Raw genomic sequence first — 14,793 nt, 5'->3', positions numbered from 1 at the left:
CTAGCTCAGTAATTAGTCACTTCACTGTGAAGCAATGCCTTTGGGCACAGAACTGATTTTGATGTCTGGAAGCATACTGTATTGTGCTCACCCTGAAGAGATTCCACACCATCTGTGTAAGCCCAGTTAACTATGGTTATGATTACTATGGTAGGCGCAGACAGAAGACTTACATTTGAAAGGCTGTCTTTAAAAGCTATCTAGGGCTAATATAAAATGTCCAATCATAAGTCTGCCATGTACCTTCTGACCATATCACCAGAAAATAATTTTTCTAAGTGCCATGCCAACAAAGGTTTTTTTTGTTAAATCTATTCTTACCTGGATACATTTACTTTATATGAGGAATATAAATACCCCATTCAAGTAGTTGGATGAAACCAAGCAATATAAAGAATAAAGATCAATTCTGATATCTCTGCAGAATTCTACACATGCACACATATATATTTCTGCACCAACAAATTTATCATCAGGTTTGCAGCTGTATGACATACTATGTGGAAATACTTGAATCCCTTATTTATAGACAATTAGGTCACTCTTGGTTTTATATTCTATCAGCACTGATGTCATTGTCATTTTATAAATATCCTTCTGCATTTTATAACATTTTCCATGCAATTAGTCTTCTATAAATTAAGAGTGTATGGGAAGATTCTTCCCTTGAAGCTCGGGGAATCCCATGGAAGATGAGGAGGAAGAACTATAGGAACCAGAGGGGCTGAGGACACAGGAGAACATAGCCCACAAAACCAACTAAGAAGGGGTCATAGAGGCTCACAGAGACTGAAGCAGCAACCCCAGAGCCTGTATAGGTCTGCACAAGGTCCTCTGCATCTATGTTAGAGTTGTGTAGCTTGGTATCTTTGTGGGAATCCTAAAATTGGCAGCGGGGTATCTCTGACTCTTTTGCCTGATCTTGGAACCCCTTTCCTCCTACTGGGTTGTCTCATCCAGCCTTGTGCCTAGTCTCACTGTATCTTGTTATGCTGTGTTCAGTTGATATCTCCAGGAGGCCTGTTCTTCTCTGAAGAGGAAGAGAAGAGTAGATCTGGGGGAGAGAGGAGGTTGGGTTGGAGGAGACTGGGAGGAACTGGAGGAAGGAGAAACTGCAGTCAGGAGGTACTGAAAATGAAAAAGTAAAGGGTGTATGGAAGGGCATGAATTCATGTGTGTGCATGTGTGTGTGTGTGTGTGTACCACGTGTGCAGGTGCAGATGTGTCCACATGTGCATGAGTGTACGTATGGAGGTCAGAGGTTGATGTGGCTGTCTGCCTTGATTCTGTGAACTTCATTTTTGAGACAGTCTCCCACTGTAACTGGAGCTCCTCAGTTTGAGTAGGCTAATAAGACTCTAGGGATCCAGGGATCCACCTGCCTTGGTTTTCCCCATCTCCAGTGCTGGGGTTACAAATGTGTATCACCAGTCCCAGTCTTTAGATGAGTTCTGGGGATCCAGATGCACATTGTCATGGCAGGCAATTTATCCACTAAGCCATCTTCTGAGCCCCAGGCACGCATTTTTTTTATTCAAAGCAAAATTTGGCCTCATCTACATTGCACAAGTTTTAAGTCAGAGTATTTTATTCATATTGATTTATAAGAGGTATTTATAATATTAATATTATTAGCTGTCTACCAGTCATACATGGATTATATTTTTTATCTCTATCATTTAAAAAATTACTTCATTTGGTTTATTTCAAGGTTTCAAGCATACCAGAGCAGTCTCTACCTACGTTCTTATCTTCCACCCATAGATTAGACCCAAATATATTCTTCATCTGAATGCTATACATGCTTCCCTGGTAGCTTTTTTTTTTTTTTTTTTCCTGCATCTTTTTTTTTTTTATTTTTTATTTTTTTATTTTTATTTTTTATTAGATATTTTATTTACACTTCAGATGCCATCCCCTTTCCCCATTCCCCCCCCCTTAGAAAACCCCTATCCCATGCCCCCTTTTCCTTTCTGCATTTATACATTTTTTTTTAAATAATGTTAATCATAAGCATTATAAGTTTGGAATTGTTCAATCAGAGGTGTAACCCACTGACCAACCTAGATATAACAACTATCTTTGACTGGTGGAGATACATGAATATCTGCCTCCCTGTCTCCCCCCTCTTTCTCTCTTTCATCACCTAGCTTCTCCTCTCCTCCTTCTCCTCTTCTTACTCCTTTTCTTCCTCTCAGTACTCCTCCTACCTTAACTCCTCCTACACATCACCCTTCCTGTTAAAATGAAACTTTTCTCTCAAAATACAATTAGAGCATAATTATGCCAATTTGTACCAGTGAGGTACAAGATAGTCCTAATACCCCATCCATCCCCTGGTAGCTTTAATAAAACAAGTTTCAGCTAACATATGGCATTGCAGTTTGAGTGAATACATATAGAGATTTTAATTTTTAAACAGTCTAGGAACAAAATTCTAACTTAAGTTTAGAGAACATTAAAGAAAAGACTGGAGGTCAGTGAACAAAGGACAAAGGTTCAGGCTACAGCTGAGGTCTTGTATGGAATTTAACAGTTCTGAACACGAGTCATAGCTATCAGCATCTCATCATTAAGAGATTAAAGCTGAATATTTTAATTTTAATGGAGCCATCTATAAATAAACATGTCAATATTAACTAGGCTGCTTATTATATATTAGTATGTTATTTTATATATTAAAATGTTATATATCACATATTAGATGATATATAATGCTATATATAATAATGTTATTATTACGTAATATTAACTAGAAATATCTGCATTAGGTATCTGCATTAGAAAATGGCAGGTGATATCAATGGGAGGGGAGGCCCTTGGTCCTGTGAAGGCTTGATGTCCCACTGCAGGGGAATGTCAGGGCAGTGAGGCGGGAGATGCTGGGTGGGTGGGGGAACACCCTCATTGAAGCAGGGTAAGGGGGGATGAGATCAGAGGGTTTGCAGAAGAGAAACCGGGAAAGGGGATAACATTTGAGACAGAAATAAATCAAATATCCAATTAAAAAAATGTCAGGTGAGCTGAATGCTTCCTTTGTAAAGAGATGTCTATAGTGGATACATGGCAGAAAAACACCTTTTTTTTTTCTAGAAATAATATGTTTGCTAATGATCCTGGTTACATTTAACAGGATGAAACAATACCAAGGAATTCTACATTGTGTTTAACAGAAATGCCCTTCCCGTTCTTGTTCATCTAAGATTAGTTATTAAGAAATCTATGCTCTCAAAACAGAGACTGATGTCTTCATCCTATGACTTAGTGTTCCAGGTGCCTTTTCCTCAGACATGAGGTCTCACCCTTTCATATACATGGATGTAATCCTCTTGTGAAACACAGGGAAAATGAAGCTTACAGCGATTCGACACTGACTCTATGGGCATCGATACAAACGCTGACCTCACTTAGAGAACTCAGGCTCCAAAGCCTATGCAACCTACTCTTCCCGGCCCATTAGTGGGTTCAGTCCAGGGAGTGGCTTATGAATGTTTCCTTACCCGCCAGAAGTAATACAAGGCACACGGCAAAGAAGTCTGGATACTCTGCCAGACCAGTGTAATTCATTTTGAAGTATGTCTTGAAAAACTGGCCAATCTGTTTGTTAAGAAGTTCGTCGAAGGTGCCACTCCATGCTCTTGCGACGCTGGATGTACCTACCCAACACAGAATGTTAGGAGAATAAAAGGCTTCAGGTAAAAAATTAACGTAATATCTGCCCAGTCGATTCCCAGAGAAACCTGGCTTAGTTCACACCAGCTGAAAATTTTAACCACATTATAAAACCAAATTAATATTATAATAATAAAATCACAAAACACTTTCTTCCCTTCCCTTCCCTTCTTCCCTTTCCTTCCCTTCCTTTCCCTTCCCTTCCCTTCCCTTCCCTTCCCTTCCCTTCCCTTCCCTTCCCTTCTCCTTCCTTCCTTCCTTCTTTTTTTTAAAGGTAGGTTCCTGCTATGCAGTCCAGCCAGACATCATACAGGTGTGTATCCTCATACTCAGCTACAGCAGCAATTAAATGCTCACATCAGGCAACTTTATTTGAAATAAAGAGCTATTTAAGGGTTGGGGAGATGCTGAGCAGTTAAATGTTTGCTGCACTATGCAAGATGTCAGTTCAGACCCTTAAGTTAGTAGCACCGGGTGGCACAGCCTGTAAGTCTAGCCTTAGAAGGCAGAGACTAATACCCTACAGCAAGCCGGCCAGGGCTACCTGGCATGTAACCACAGGGCTCAACCGAGAGATCCTGCTTCAAAGAATCTGGTAGAAGAGCCAAAGAGGAGAAGTTGTGACATTATTCTCTGACCTTTCCATGCAGGAAGAAAGAAGCTGTACACCACCAGCATGCATGTGAACACACACACACACACACACACACACACACACACACACTCATGAAAAGAAAAAAAAAGTATTTTCAAAACTTTATACAGTTTTCAAAGCCGTTGAGAATCATGAATTCAAAGAGGAAGCAAAATCAGACTTTTGCGATAAAGATCTATTTTAGTAGATATGACAAAGTGAGACAGGGAACAAATGACTTCCTCCGGACCACCCCCCAGCTGAGAAGTGCAGGTTTGTTCCTAGTGCCGGGGCCCTCTGGAGAGCTATTTTTACCCTGTACGCTACTAATATTTGTTTTTGAAACATACCTATGACATATGACAGGATGAGATTCCAGCCAGTGATGAAGGCCCACAGCTCTCCGACCGTGACGTATGTGTACAGATACGCAGATCCAGTCTTCGGTACCCGGGCCCCAAATTCAGCATAGCAAAGGCCAGCCATCACCGAGGCCAGCGCAGCGATGAGGAAAGACACCACAATGCTCGGGCCAGAATCTGCTTTGGCGACTTCCCCAGCAAGGACGTAAACACCAGCACCCAGAGTGCTTCCAACCCCCAGGGCGATGAGGTCCATGGTGGTTAAGCAGCGGCAGAGTTTGGAATCTTCTAGGCTGTCCAGTGTGACAATTTTTCTCCGGATCAGACATCTCGCGAAAGTCAGCACTGCTCTGCAGGGAATCATGGTGAAGAGAGCAACCTATAGGAGAGAGGAGAGGAGGGGTCTGAGGCCATCTCCCCTCCCACTGAGCAAGAAGGACAGTGAGCCCTTTTATTTAATAGATACTTGGTTCAGAGCATCCAGGAGGGTTAAGATTTGATGGTGAGTTAATTTTTTTACTTCTATGTATTTCATCAATACTTATTATTATCTCTACATTAATTCCAAGAACTGTGTACAATCTATGTTCAAAAGAAATACTGCAATTTAAATGGTCTGTTTGGTGTTATCTACAGGGACATGTAGTTCAGCAGACTGAAGGCAGCAGGGGAGGAGGGGTACAGTGTGTTATGTGCCAGTCTGTGTAACTGTAGACATTAAGTCCTGTCAGCTTGTACTTCACGGGCTGCGCACCTGCACAATAATCTGCTGACCTGGGGTGCTGCTCCCTTCAACTTCCTCATACTCATCAACAGTAAGACAAACCCATGAGATGGCTGCTTGCAACCCTTGCCCTCTGACCTTGGTCTTAGGACACCTGGGCTCTAACATCTCTGTGGAATCAGGAATTCTGGTGATAGTAGGAATAGGTACATATCCCTTTTCAACAAATGATTATTTTTTTTAATTGCTAAAACAATGGTTTCCTTTGAAGAAGAAAAATACACGTTAGCTGAGACCGAAGAAAGATAATTAGACAACGGAGGCCCGAGGGATTCACACTATGTGCGTGCTTCAGCAAGGTTTTATTGAGGGTAATGATACATTTGAATCTTCCTTAGTCCACACTCAACCCAAAGAATGGCAGTTTCTAAGCACTTATACTTTGATGAACTACTTAATTTTTGCCCCAAAGCAGATTCCTTCTTTAGCAACCTGGAGATATAACTTATAAAACCTCCTCAATCCAGGTCAATATGACAGCAAAGAATTCTGGGTCTAGTAAACCCTCATACCTGACGGTATCATCATCAGGTTAGCACCTGGGGAGCAGACATCTCTCTCCCCCCTGGTCCCCATATGTACCATTTGAAATCTGCTAATTAGAGAAACATGTCTATCCTTGATTATAGCTTTACTTCCATATTTGAGACAAAAGTCACAGAAACAGATCTTTCTTTCCACTGCTACCCTATGTCAAGACTCATCTGACAAGCTTAGTCCCTGCATCATGACCACAGGGTCTCCCAAAAATACTACCGGAAGAACAAGAGGAGGCAGCCCCTAGGGCCTGCAACCAATTAGCTTGTCCCGGTTAAAACCCAGGTTTTTCTATCTCCTTCCTCTACCATTTTTGCAGTGAGCCACGTGCACTGCGCATTTCTGGACTGATGCAGAGAAATCCAGTTGCAGAGATCTTTGCCTGCCCCCTTTTCTCCCTCCAGGTTAGATATTGTGATTTTGTGATCTTTGAACATCAATTACATGCCTACAATTTTAACATCCCAATACAAAGTTTTAACAACAGGTGAGACAAGGTGGCAAAGGGGAAAATGCCACAGGGGCATGGATTACTGTTGGTAAGTCTTTTTACTTACCTTTGAGAGATGATTTTCTCAAAACAAAATATTATCCAATCAGAAAGGGTAACTGTTGAACCTGGACTAGACAACCACAACCAACACATGCCTTTGCATTGAAACCTGAAATCACTTTTTCTGAAAAACACCTTTCTGCACATATTTCTCCTAACAGCTTACCCGGTCTTTTCTCTATGTCAAATTTTCTGCACAACTTTTTGTCCTCTAAGGGAAGATAGGTGAATGGCAAAGTCCAGATATGTAAAAATTAAAGACCCAATTGAGCCTATTACAAATGAACAACCATAGTAGTAATAATGATATATATTTTCTTTCCTTTTAAAGTACCGAACCAGTATGGCCAGAAAGTTAAAGTAAAAAAAAATGTTACTATTTCAAATTTTCCCATGGGCAAGCAACTCTCCCATGGTTATACAACAGATGAACAGCTGATGCAGGATTTTGGAACGTTCCTAAAGACAACTGGTGGTTTGTAACACGTGGGTACACTCACCTCCATAAAAGCAAAACCATGGTTACCGTACAGATACAGCGGTTTCACTGAGATAGATGGACATGAGATTTTTAAAAAGCACGTTATCTTTGTTCCCAGGGCAAGGGAAAGCAGGATGAAGCAAAAAGGGAAATAAAGAAAGCAAAGCCTTAGGCGCTGGGTAACCAGAGTAGCTGCCCAGTCAGCACTCGGCCCTGGCTTGGTCGCAGCATAGGCACCAAGCAGGCGCCCGTTCTCCTCAGCAATGGCTGGCCAATAAATCACCCTAAATGCCACCGGGTACCACCTGTTCCCCTTTCCCAGGCTGCTAGCGCCAGTTACTCTCCACACACCACCGCAAACATCGCAAGATACCCTTCCCTAAATTATTTCAAACCTAACTCACAAGTGTTACTGTTAAAATGCCAAAGATCCGTGGTACTTATTTATTACATGCCTGGTACTACCTGACACCCTTTATTTTATTGTCTCTTTTATTTTTAATAATATTTTATTATTATATTTTGTTTTATAATATATTTTATTTTATAATATTTATAATATTTTATTATGACTTTCTCAATGTTCCTGTATAGATGGGGCCTATTATAAATTCCATTGTAGAGATAAACAAACTGAGGTACAGTATAGTTAGTCCACTTCACAGTCCACCTATGGTGGAATTATAACGAAACCCACTGCATGTGACTCTGGAACAGTAGTTCTCAAATCTGGAACAGTAGTTCTCAAATCAGGGGTCCCACGTCAGATGTCCTGTATAGCAGATATTTACATTATGATTCATAACAGCACAAAATCACAGTTTGGAAGTAGCAATGAAATGATTTTATGGTTGGGGCTCATGCAGCATAAGGAAGGTTGAGTAACAGCTGCTCTGGAGCCTTTCTTTGCAGGCACTGTGCAGTATCACCAGTTTGCTGATGTCCCCATCACTGGTCACATGTTCTTCCATCACTACAGCACTGTCCCTCTCCCCTAAGCCACAGGTAGCTGGGCTGGAAACAGATAGGCGGACTCTGATGCCCCCCAAACTCTAAAGAAAATGACAGAGCACACAAGCCAATGGTTTATGCTCAAACAGTGTCTAGGGAGGTGATTGGATGTGCTCCCCACGCCAGACATAGCCAGCGGGGGTGTCAGCTACATTTTCTCTTCCTCCAGCCCTGCTGAGCTTGCAGCCTTAGACACTTCTCTCTACTTTGTTTCAATTAACTCCCTGGTCATCCAAGCTGTGCTAAGCTGTCTGGTCACTAAAACCAGAAGTTACCAATGGAGGTCTGGGGTGCTGCAGGGGGCCACTCTACAGCCTCTGCGTTCATTCAACCCTGAACTATTTATCTCTTACCATGTGTGCTCCACTTCTTGCTAATTCATCTTCCTTCTGACCTCTGGCTTCTAGCTGGAATACCTTGAGGACATCCATATTATCCCAGTAAGGTATTCGGGAGTTTAGTACCCATTAGGCATTTATATATATTCTTTATATTACATCCTTTACACATATCCACCAACAGCTATGTTTGCTGTGGACTTTTTAAGGAAGAAGGTATTTCACAGGTGTGGGTTTTCTACATTTCAGAAGCTCAAAGCCCTAAATCTTTAGCTGTCGTTCACCGACTATTGCCACAGTCTGATCTTCCGTGCAAGCTGTCATTTTATGCTGGCCAGATGTTGGGGTGTCCAAATTGCCCCTCTCTGCAAGAAGGAGGCTCAGGCTGGGTGCAGTAGCACACCCCTGTAATGGCAGGTCTCAGGAGGCTGAGGCAGGACGATCAGCAAATGATGCCTAGGCCAACCTGGGCTACATGGGAAAGGTGCTGTCTCAGACCAAATAGAACCAAAGTAAATCAAAACAGTAAAATAAAGCAAAACGGGGGTGGGGGTCATTTAATATTGTTTCTCAAGGAGACTATAAAAAGTGACCATGATTGTTTTAAAAACAATCCATATGATCTTAACTCAACATTTAATGCTCTATTAATTCTAGGATGCTAAGAGAATTCGGATGATCTGAAGGAACCTGTGCACTTAACACTGTTTGAAGCAGCCACTGCTTTAATCGAACTGATTTATTTATTTCTGGGTCAGTCACCAAATTCTGGATTCCAGATGCTGTAGTATGGGCCTGGACTAGGATGGAGGCTGGAGAACAGCAGAGATCTTTTGTCTGAAGGCAGAGAACTGAGAAATGCATTAGGACACTCTAGTTTCCTCTATTCATTCTCCCCAGAAGTCAAACACTCCTTTTCAAACCCTGCACTTCCCCCAAAGCTACTTAGCCTAACCAGCTGCTAAAATTCTACCACTTTTGTTTCAGTGCTAGGCAAAAATTCCTCCCATCAAACTGTGGTGGGAAAGGAATTTGACAAGAATTCACACCCATTTTTAGCTCAAAAAAAAAAAAAAATGTAGCTGGATACCTAGTTTTGCTGTTTCGCTACAGAGTTTTTCTTGGAAAAAAAAAAAAAGGTCACTTTTGACACTACATTTCCAGTTTTGAAAAGAATGCTCTGATTTGGCACCTCTTAAATTCCAGGAACAATGAAGCAGAGACTGTTATCTCTGGCATCCTGGGAAGATCCTTGAAACACTGCTATTGATTATGGGAACTTTGAAAGTTCCTTTGGCTTCAGCTACTTCAGAATAAAACACTCCTATTGTGTGCTCGGAGGAAGCAAGGAAACTGATGCCAGCTCATCTTGGTGGCGCAGAACTACAAGTTAGATTTAGAATATGCAAATGAAGGACGATGTTAGAAATGAGCCCAACTTGAAACAACAGAGTTCTTAACCACAAGCCGAGCAGTATTGACACATTTTTAAAAGTGAAATTTGTCTTTATTTTCCCTATTTCTGTAAAGACTGAATTCAGCCTATCCAACTGCTCAACGCAACAGCGAGTCCTCTCAAAGGTCAAGCCTTGGAAATTTCAAAAATTCAAACTTTTTTTTTTTTTTTTTTTTTTTTTTTTTTTTGTAAGTGGAAATCCTTTAAAACCATTATAGAGAGCACAGAGACAGAAACCAGAGACAGGCAGGCAGACTGGTTATCACTGTAGCCTGTGTTAAAGGAGTTCCTGCACTACCAGAATGCACAGCAGGGGGCACACTGGTCAGACTCCAGCTGGAGCTGAAGACACTGAAGTCTTCAAGAGATGAAGAAAAGGAAAACAAAGAAACAAACAAGGCTAAGTGTGGTAATGAATTTCACTCATAGTCCCATCACTCTGAAGGTGGAAAGAAGATGATCAAGAGCTCTAGGCCAGCCTGGATCATATAAGCAGACTTTGTCTCAAAAACCTAAATAAATAGTAAATAAAGCAAGGCTGCCAACAACATAGTCTCTAAAGCAAAAACATTAATGGGAAAAACCATTTAGCATTCTCCTAACAATGAAGCAATGTCCACACTCTTCAAATTCATTTTGAAACTTTGATGAACTCATATCCTCCGCTACTTCTGAAACTGGAAGTTAAAGAATCTTTATTTTATCTGAAACAACCCTTTTCTTGGAAAAAGAACCTAAATTTTGCAAACTAGTAACAGTTGTTTCTATAATAAACAATAAGAGAAAAATTCTTAAAAGTCACTAATATATAAAATCTTTACCAAAAGTTCCTCCACCCATTGATTTAACTTAAACTGCAGCAGTTTACATTACTATGTGATTTAAAATTTAAATTATCTTATAACCTAAAACGTATCTGATAAGAATTCATCAATAAAACTTTTAAGGTATTTAAATAATGTGGGAAGAGTAGGTTTTATTAAAAAAATGACTCTCAAAAACAAAATGAGGGCTGGTCAGATGGCTCGGTAGGCAAGCACACCCAGTCTGCAAGTTTGAGAACCTAGTTTGAATCCCCAGCAACCACATAGAAAGGTGGGTATGCTCTGTAGGCCACCAACCCAACACTAGGTGGGAGGGAAAAGAAAGGTGACCCCAGAGCTTACTGGCTTGCTAGCAAAGCCCAAACAGAGAGGTTCCAATTCACTGAGAAAGTCACTCTCAAGGCCATATGACAGAGTGATAGACAAAGACATCTGTTATTCAACTATGGTTCCACCTATGTGTACCCCAAAATGTGCCCCCCCATACACACCATGCTCACATACATTCAAACCATACACTCACACGCAAGTGCACAAAAAAGTATTCAACACCCAATGTAAAGTATTTTAAAGCCAACAACTTACATTATAAGCACATATTTATAATGTGTTTATAGTGTTCAGTTAAGAAGACTGTAGGAAGGAAGATAAAAACTCTCTTTGACTCCAAACTCCTGCTGCTGTTTCACAAAACACCATTTGATTTGACTCCCAGGAGCTTTAGCACTAACATGCTGGGGGCGGGAGGGGGGGATATGAATGAATTACATTACGTTCTGAGTCCTGGAAACCAACACTGCTGTTCCCCAGCTCTCTGTTTAAATGATGCTTGAGAGAAGTAACAAAGACTTGAGACCATGCTGCCCAAAGGTTTGTAAATGAATTATTTGAAGAAAGGGGAATTTAGTTTCCCTAATTTTAAGAATGCTTGGGTATCTATCCAACTGCATGTACATCGGAACACTGATCTAAGAATTGTGAAGTACTACTAGTAACTTTTAATTTTAATGCTTTGAATCTTATTTACACTGGACTCTCATCTGCCCTTAGCCTGAGTTTCCAAGTCCCTCCTCTGTGCTCTTTCTCCAGCCTACTCTTGTAGCCTTGAGTTCTGCTCTCCGAGTGAATGTTGTGGTCTGACCTGCCCACAAACTATCCTTGGAACATTTGCTTTCTCGCCCACACACGTGAAGAGAGATATTGACCTGTGTGTTCCTGGCTGCTCCTGGCTTGTTTCCTGGCCCTCTCTTTCTGTCCCCATGCCAGGGCATCTGAGCCACTGAAGTCAATAAGACGTGTCTCTGCCTTCTCTACCAGCTCCTGACTCCTTTTCACTCAAAAGAAGAGTCAACAGTCTGAAGGATGAATACCTTTAGGTTATCTACCTACCAAGAGAACTGGGAGGAAGGGAGATTTTGAGAATAGGATCTCATTCAGATCCCCTCCAAGAGATGGGGTGAAGGCTGAACTTCCTCTTAAATATCTTGGGGAAATGTACTGTTATATTTGCTATGTGCTCTCTGGTTCCTTCCTCCCCAAAGAGGGTAACGAACGCTGCTTGTTTGGTATGAAACAAAATGTACATATTCACATGCCATCATTTCTACATAAGACAAATACTAGGCTTAACATAAATGTATTGCAGTAGTCTCTATAATCATGCTTGATAGAATGAGTGGATTACATAGCAGCAGCTGAAGGAATAGACAAGGAAGGGCAGAGAGAGATGCACCAAAGACTTGAGCTTAAAGGACTGTCATGAAGACTGCTATAGTGTGCCAGAAATGGAGGGCCTGGGTATGAAGGTATCTGTTTCCCTCTGTGCAATGCTCACTGCTAGAAAACCTTTCACCTCCTGAATGGGTTTCTTTACTTCTGTCCCTGGGTTTAATTCTGTCTTAAACAACAAATACAGATAAACCCCATTCAAATAAATTGAAATGGCTACCACCCAAACACAGCCTCAGGTACACACATCGATTCAAGTTCAACAAACACACTGAAAATCCCTGACAGAAGGCATTACACACCCCGCAAGGCAGAGAGTTCCAGATGTGGCCGAACACATACATTCTCATTTGCTTACAGCCCACTTCCACCCTACATAGCCCTATTAATTTGCTGTTTTTATAACCACCCTGACCCGAGAATCATGGTGTACAGGCTTTGGATCTGCTCCTATCTCCTTAGCCCATCTTCTGCTTCCTCCTCTCTGCCTTGAGTAACATTGGGTTTCCTTTTAACTTCCTCAGAACACAAAGTCTGGGGCTTTATGCTTGGTGTTTCTTCTTGGAAAATTACTTTTTCCTTTTTACCTGGACAGGTCCCTTTAAGTTAAATTAGGTCACTCTTGCTCTCCCAGTACTGGGTTTATTTTTGTTGTTGTGGTTGTTGTTGTTGTTTTCTTTCACTTTTTCTTTTGCTTTCTTGGTGCTTGGGATCCAAGCTACAACCTCACATATTCTCAAAAGTTTCCACGCCACCCCCCTAGCTTACTCTGTACTTTTATGTCACTTTGGTCTTTATAATAATTATAGGCAACCACGTGGATAAACACACTTTACTCCTTATTACAAGCCGAGTTGTGTTTCTCGAACATCTGTGAAGGTCTGGACTCTAGTATCCAGCTTGGTGGGACTGTGTGGCTAGAAGGACTTGTAGGCTTTAAGTCCATCAGGGCAAGCCCTATCAGAATATGACTTGTGCTCACATAGAAAAAGGAAACTGACACATGACACACAGGCCATGTGGCAACAGAGGCACAAGTCGGTGATACATCTCTTAACCAACAAATAGCAAAGGTTGAGGACCACCCACAACAAGAGGATAGGGAAATGGAAAGGGGAGAGTCCCTCGAGAGTCCTGGGGAACTGTGCCCCAGATGTCATTCTGATTTCTGGACTTGTGACTTCAGAACTGTAACACAGTTCATTTCTGGTAAGTTGCCTGATCTTTGATACCTTTGTAGAGCAAGCTCTAGAAATCAACAGATTCCTATAGGCTGTTAAGTTTCTTGAAACAACAGCCTATATTTTACTTTTTGTTGTATTTCTCATGCCCTCTCGGAGATTTTGAAATATAGATAGGCATCCATCAGCTCAGCAAAGAAGTGACTGATTCTTACCGGGTTTGAAGTCAACTCAAACACTGGTTTCTATCAAAGATATCTATGAGTGGATACTTCAGTGCTACAGTGTTTTACCATACCACTCCAAAACTGAAACAGTATTTCCAGTGTCCTAATTGAGACCGTTGTAATACAGATCCATCAGTCAAGTCATTAAAGAACCTGCCTATGTTTGTGTCACTGCCATTTAGACGAGTTTGTTCTCCATCTTTAGTAAGTTATAATAAAAACGTTAAGTCTGACAAAGACGAGAGCAATGGTATCATGTCATATCACCAAGAATGTCCTTCCCACAGGAAACTGGCCTTCTGACAAAACTCTGGGTACACCATACAGCTAATATCTAATCTATAATTCTCTCTAGTCTATTTCTTGATCTATATAGCCAAAGCTGCCACAATAAAAGAAGTTAAAAGCTTTGGAAAATCCTGATCTATTATTTTGGCTTCCCCCCTGCTTTTTATTGAGATAGGATCATATATATATATATATATATATATATATATATATATATATATATATATATCCTACAACCTATGATCCTCCAACCTCAACCTATGATCCGCCAACCTCAACCACCTTTTGAATGCTGGAATCACAGCTATGCACCACTATGTGCAGCATACATTATCTCTATACTTCCCATACCCACTGGTCTAATAACCACATAAAAAAAAGCTGTGGAGCTTCTGATGCATAACTTGCTCATAGGGAGCCCATGATGCCTTCTGGGGATCTGGTCCTTCTTTTCCGAGCACATACTAGAAGTCTTTGAACCTTTACTGGTGAATAGTGTGCAAGTGTCTGATTTGTGATTCCCAGTAGTCTCCAGTTTGAAAATAAGGGTAACTGGTTGGTCTCTCTCTCTCTCTCTCTCTCTCTCTCTCTCTCTCTCTCTTCTCTCTCTCTCTTTCTCTCTCTCCTTCATTTCATCAGGTAAAAGTTACACCTTAAAGAGTAATTCACCTGGACCTGAAATCACGAAGCAGGTTTAAGTGTTCCCTTTCTCTCCAC

At 41.2% G+C, this 14,793-nt stretch overlaps 1 protein-coding gene across 3 annotated transcripts in view; it reads right to left on the bottom strand.

Annotated features, from left to right (window-relative positions):
• The window catches only part of Slc7a2 (solute carrier family 7 member 2), a 54,206-nt gene that overhangs the window by 14,939 nt on the left and 24,474 nt on the right, over positions 1–14,793 (bottom strand). For all 3 annotated transcript variants that reach the window (XM_034520573.2, XM_076914046.1, XM_076914048.1), the window contains exons 2-3: positions 4,657–5,047; positions 3,501–3,656 (exon numbers count right to left, since the gene is read on the bottom strand). In XM_034520573.2, coding sequence (XP_034376464.1) covers positions 3,501–3,656; positions 4,657–5,032 — 532 coding nt within the window. In that variant the 5' untranslated portion in view covers positions 5,033–5,047. The remainder of the gene's footprint in view (positions 1–3,500; positions 3,657–4,656; positions 5,048–14,793) is intronic.

The sequence above is a fragment of the Arvicanthis niloticus genome, chromosome 16, assembly GCF_011762505.2.
Source record: "Arvicanthis niloticus isolate mArvNil1 chromosome 16, mArvNil1.pat.X, whole genome shotgun sequence".
Taxonomy (NCBI): Eukaryota; Metazoa; Chordata; class Mammalia; order Rodentia; family Muridae; genus Arvicanthis; species Arvicanthis niloticus.
This window is presented reverse-complemented; position numbering and strand designations above follow the sequence as displayed.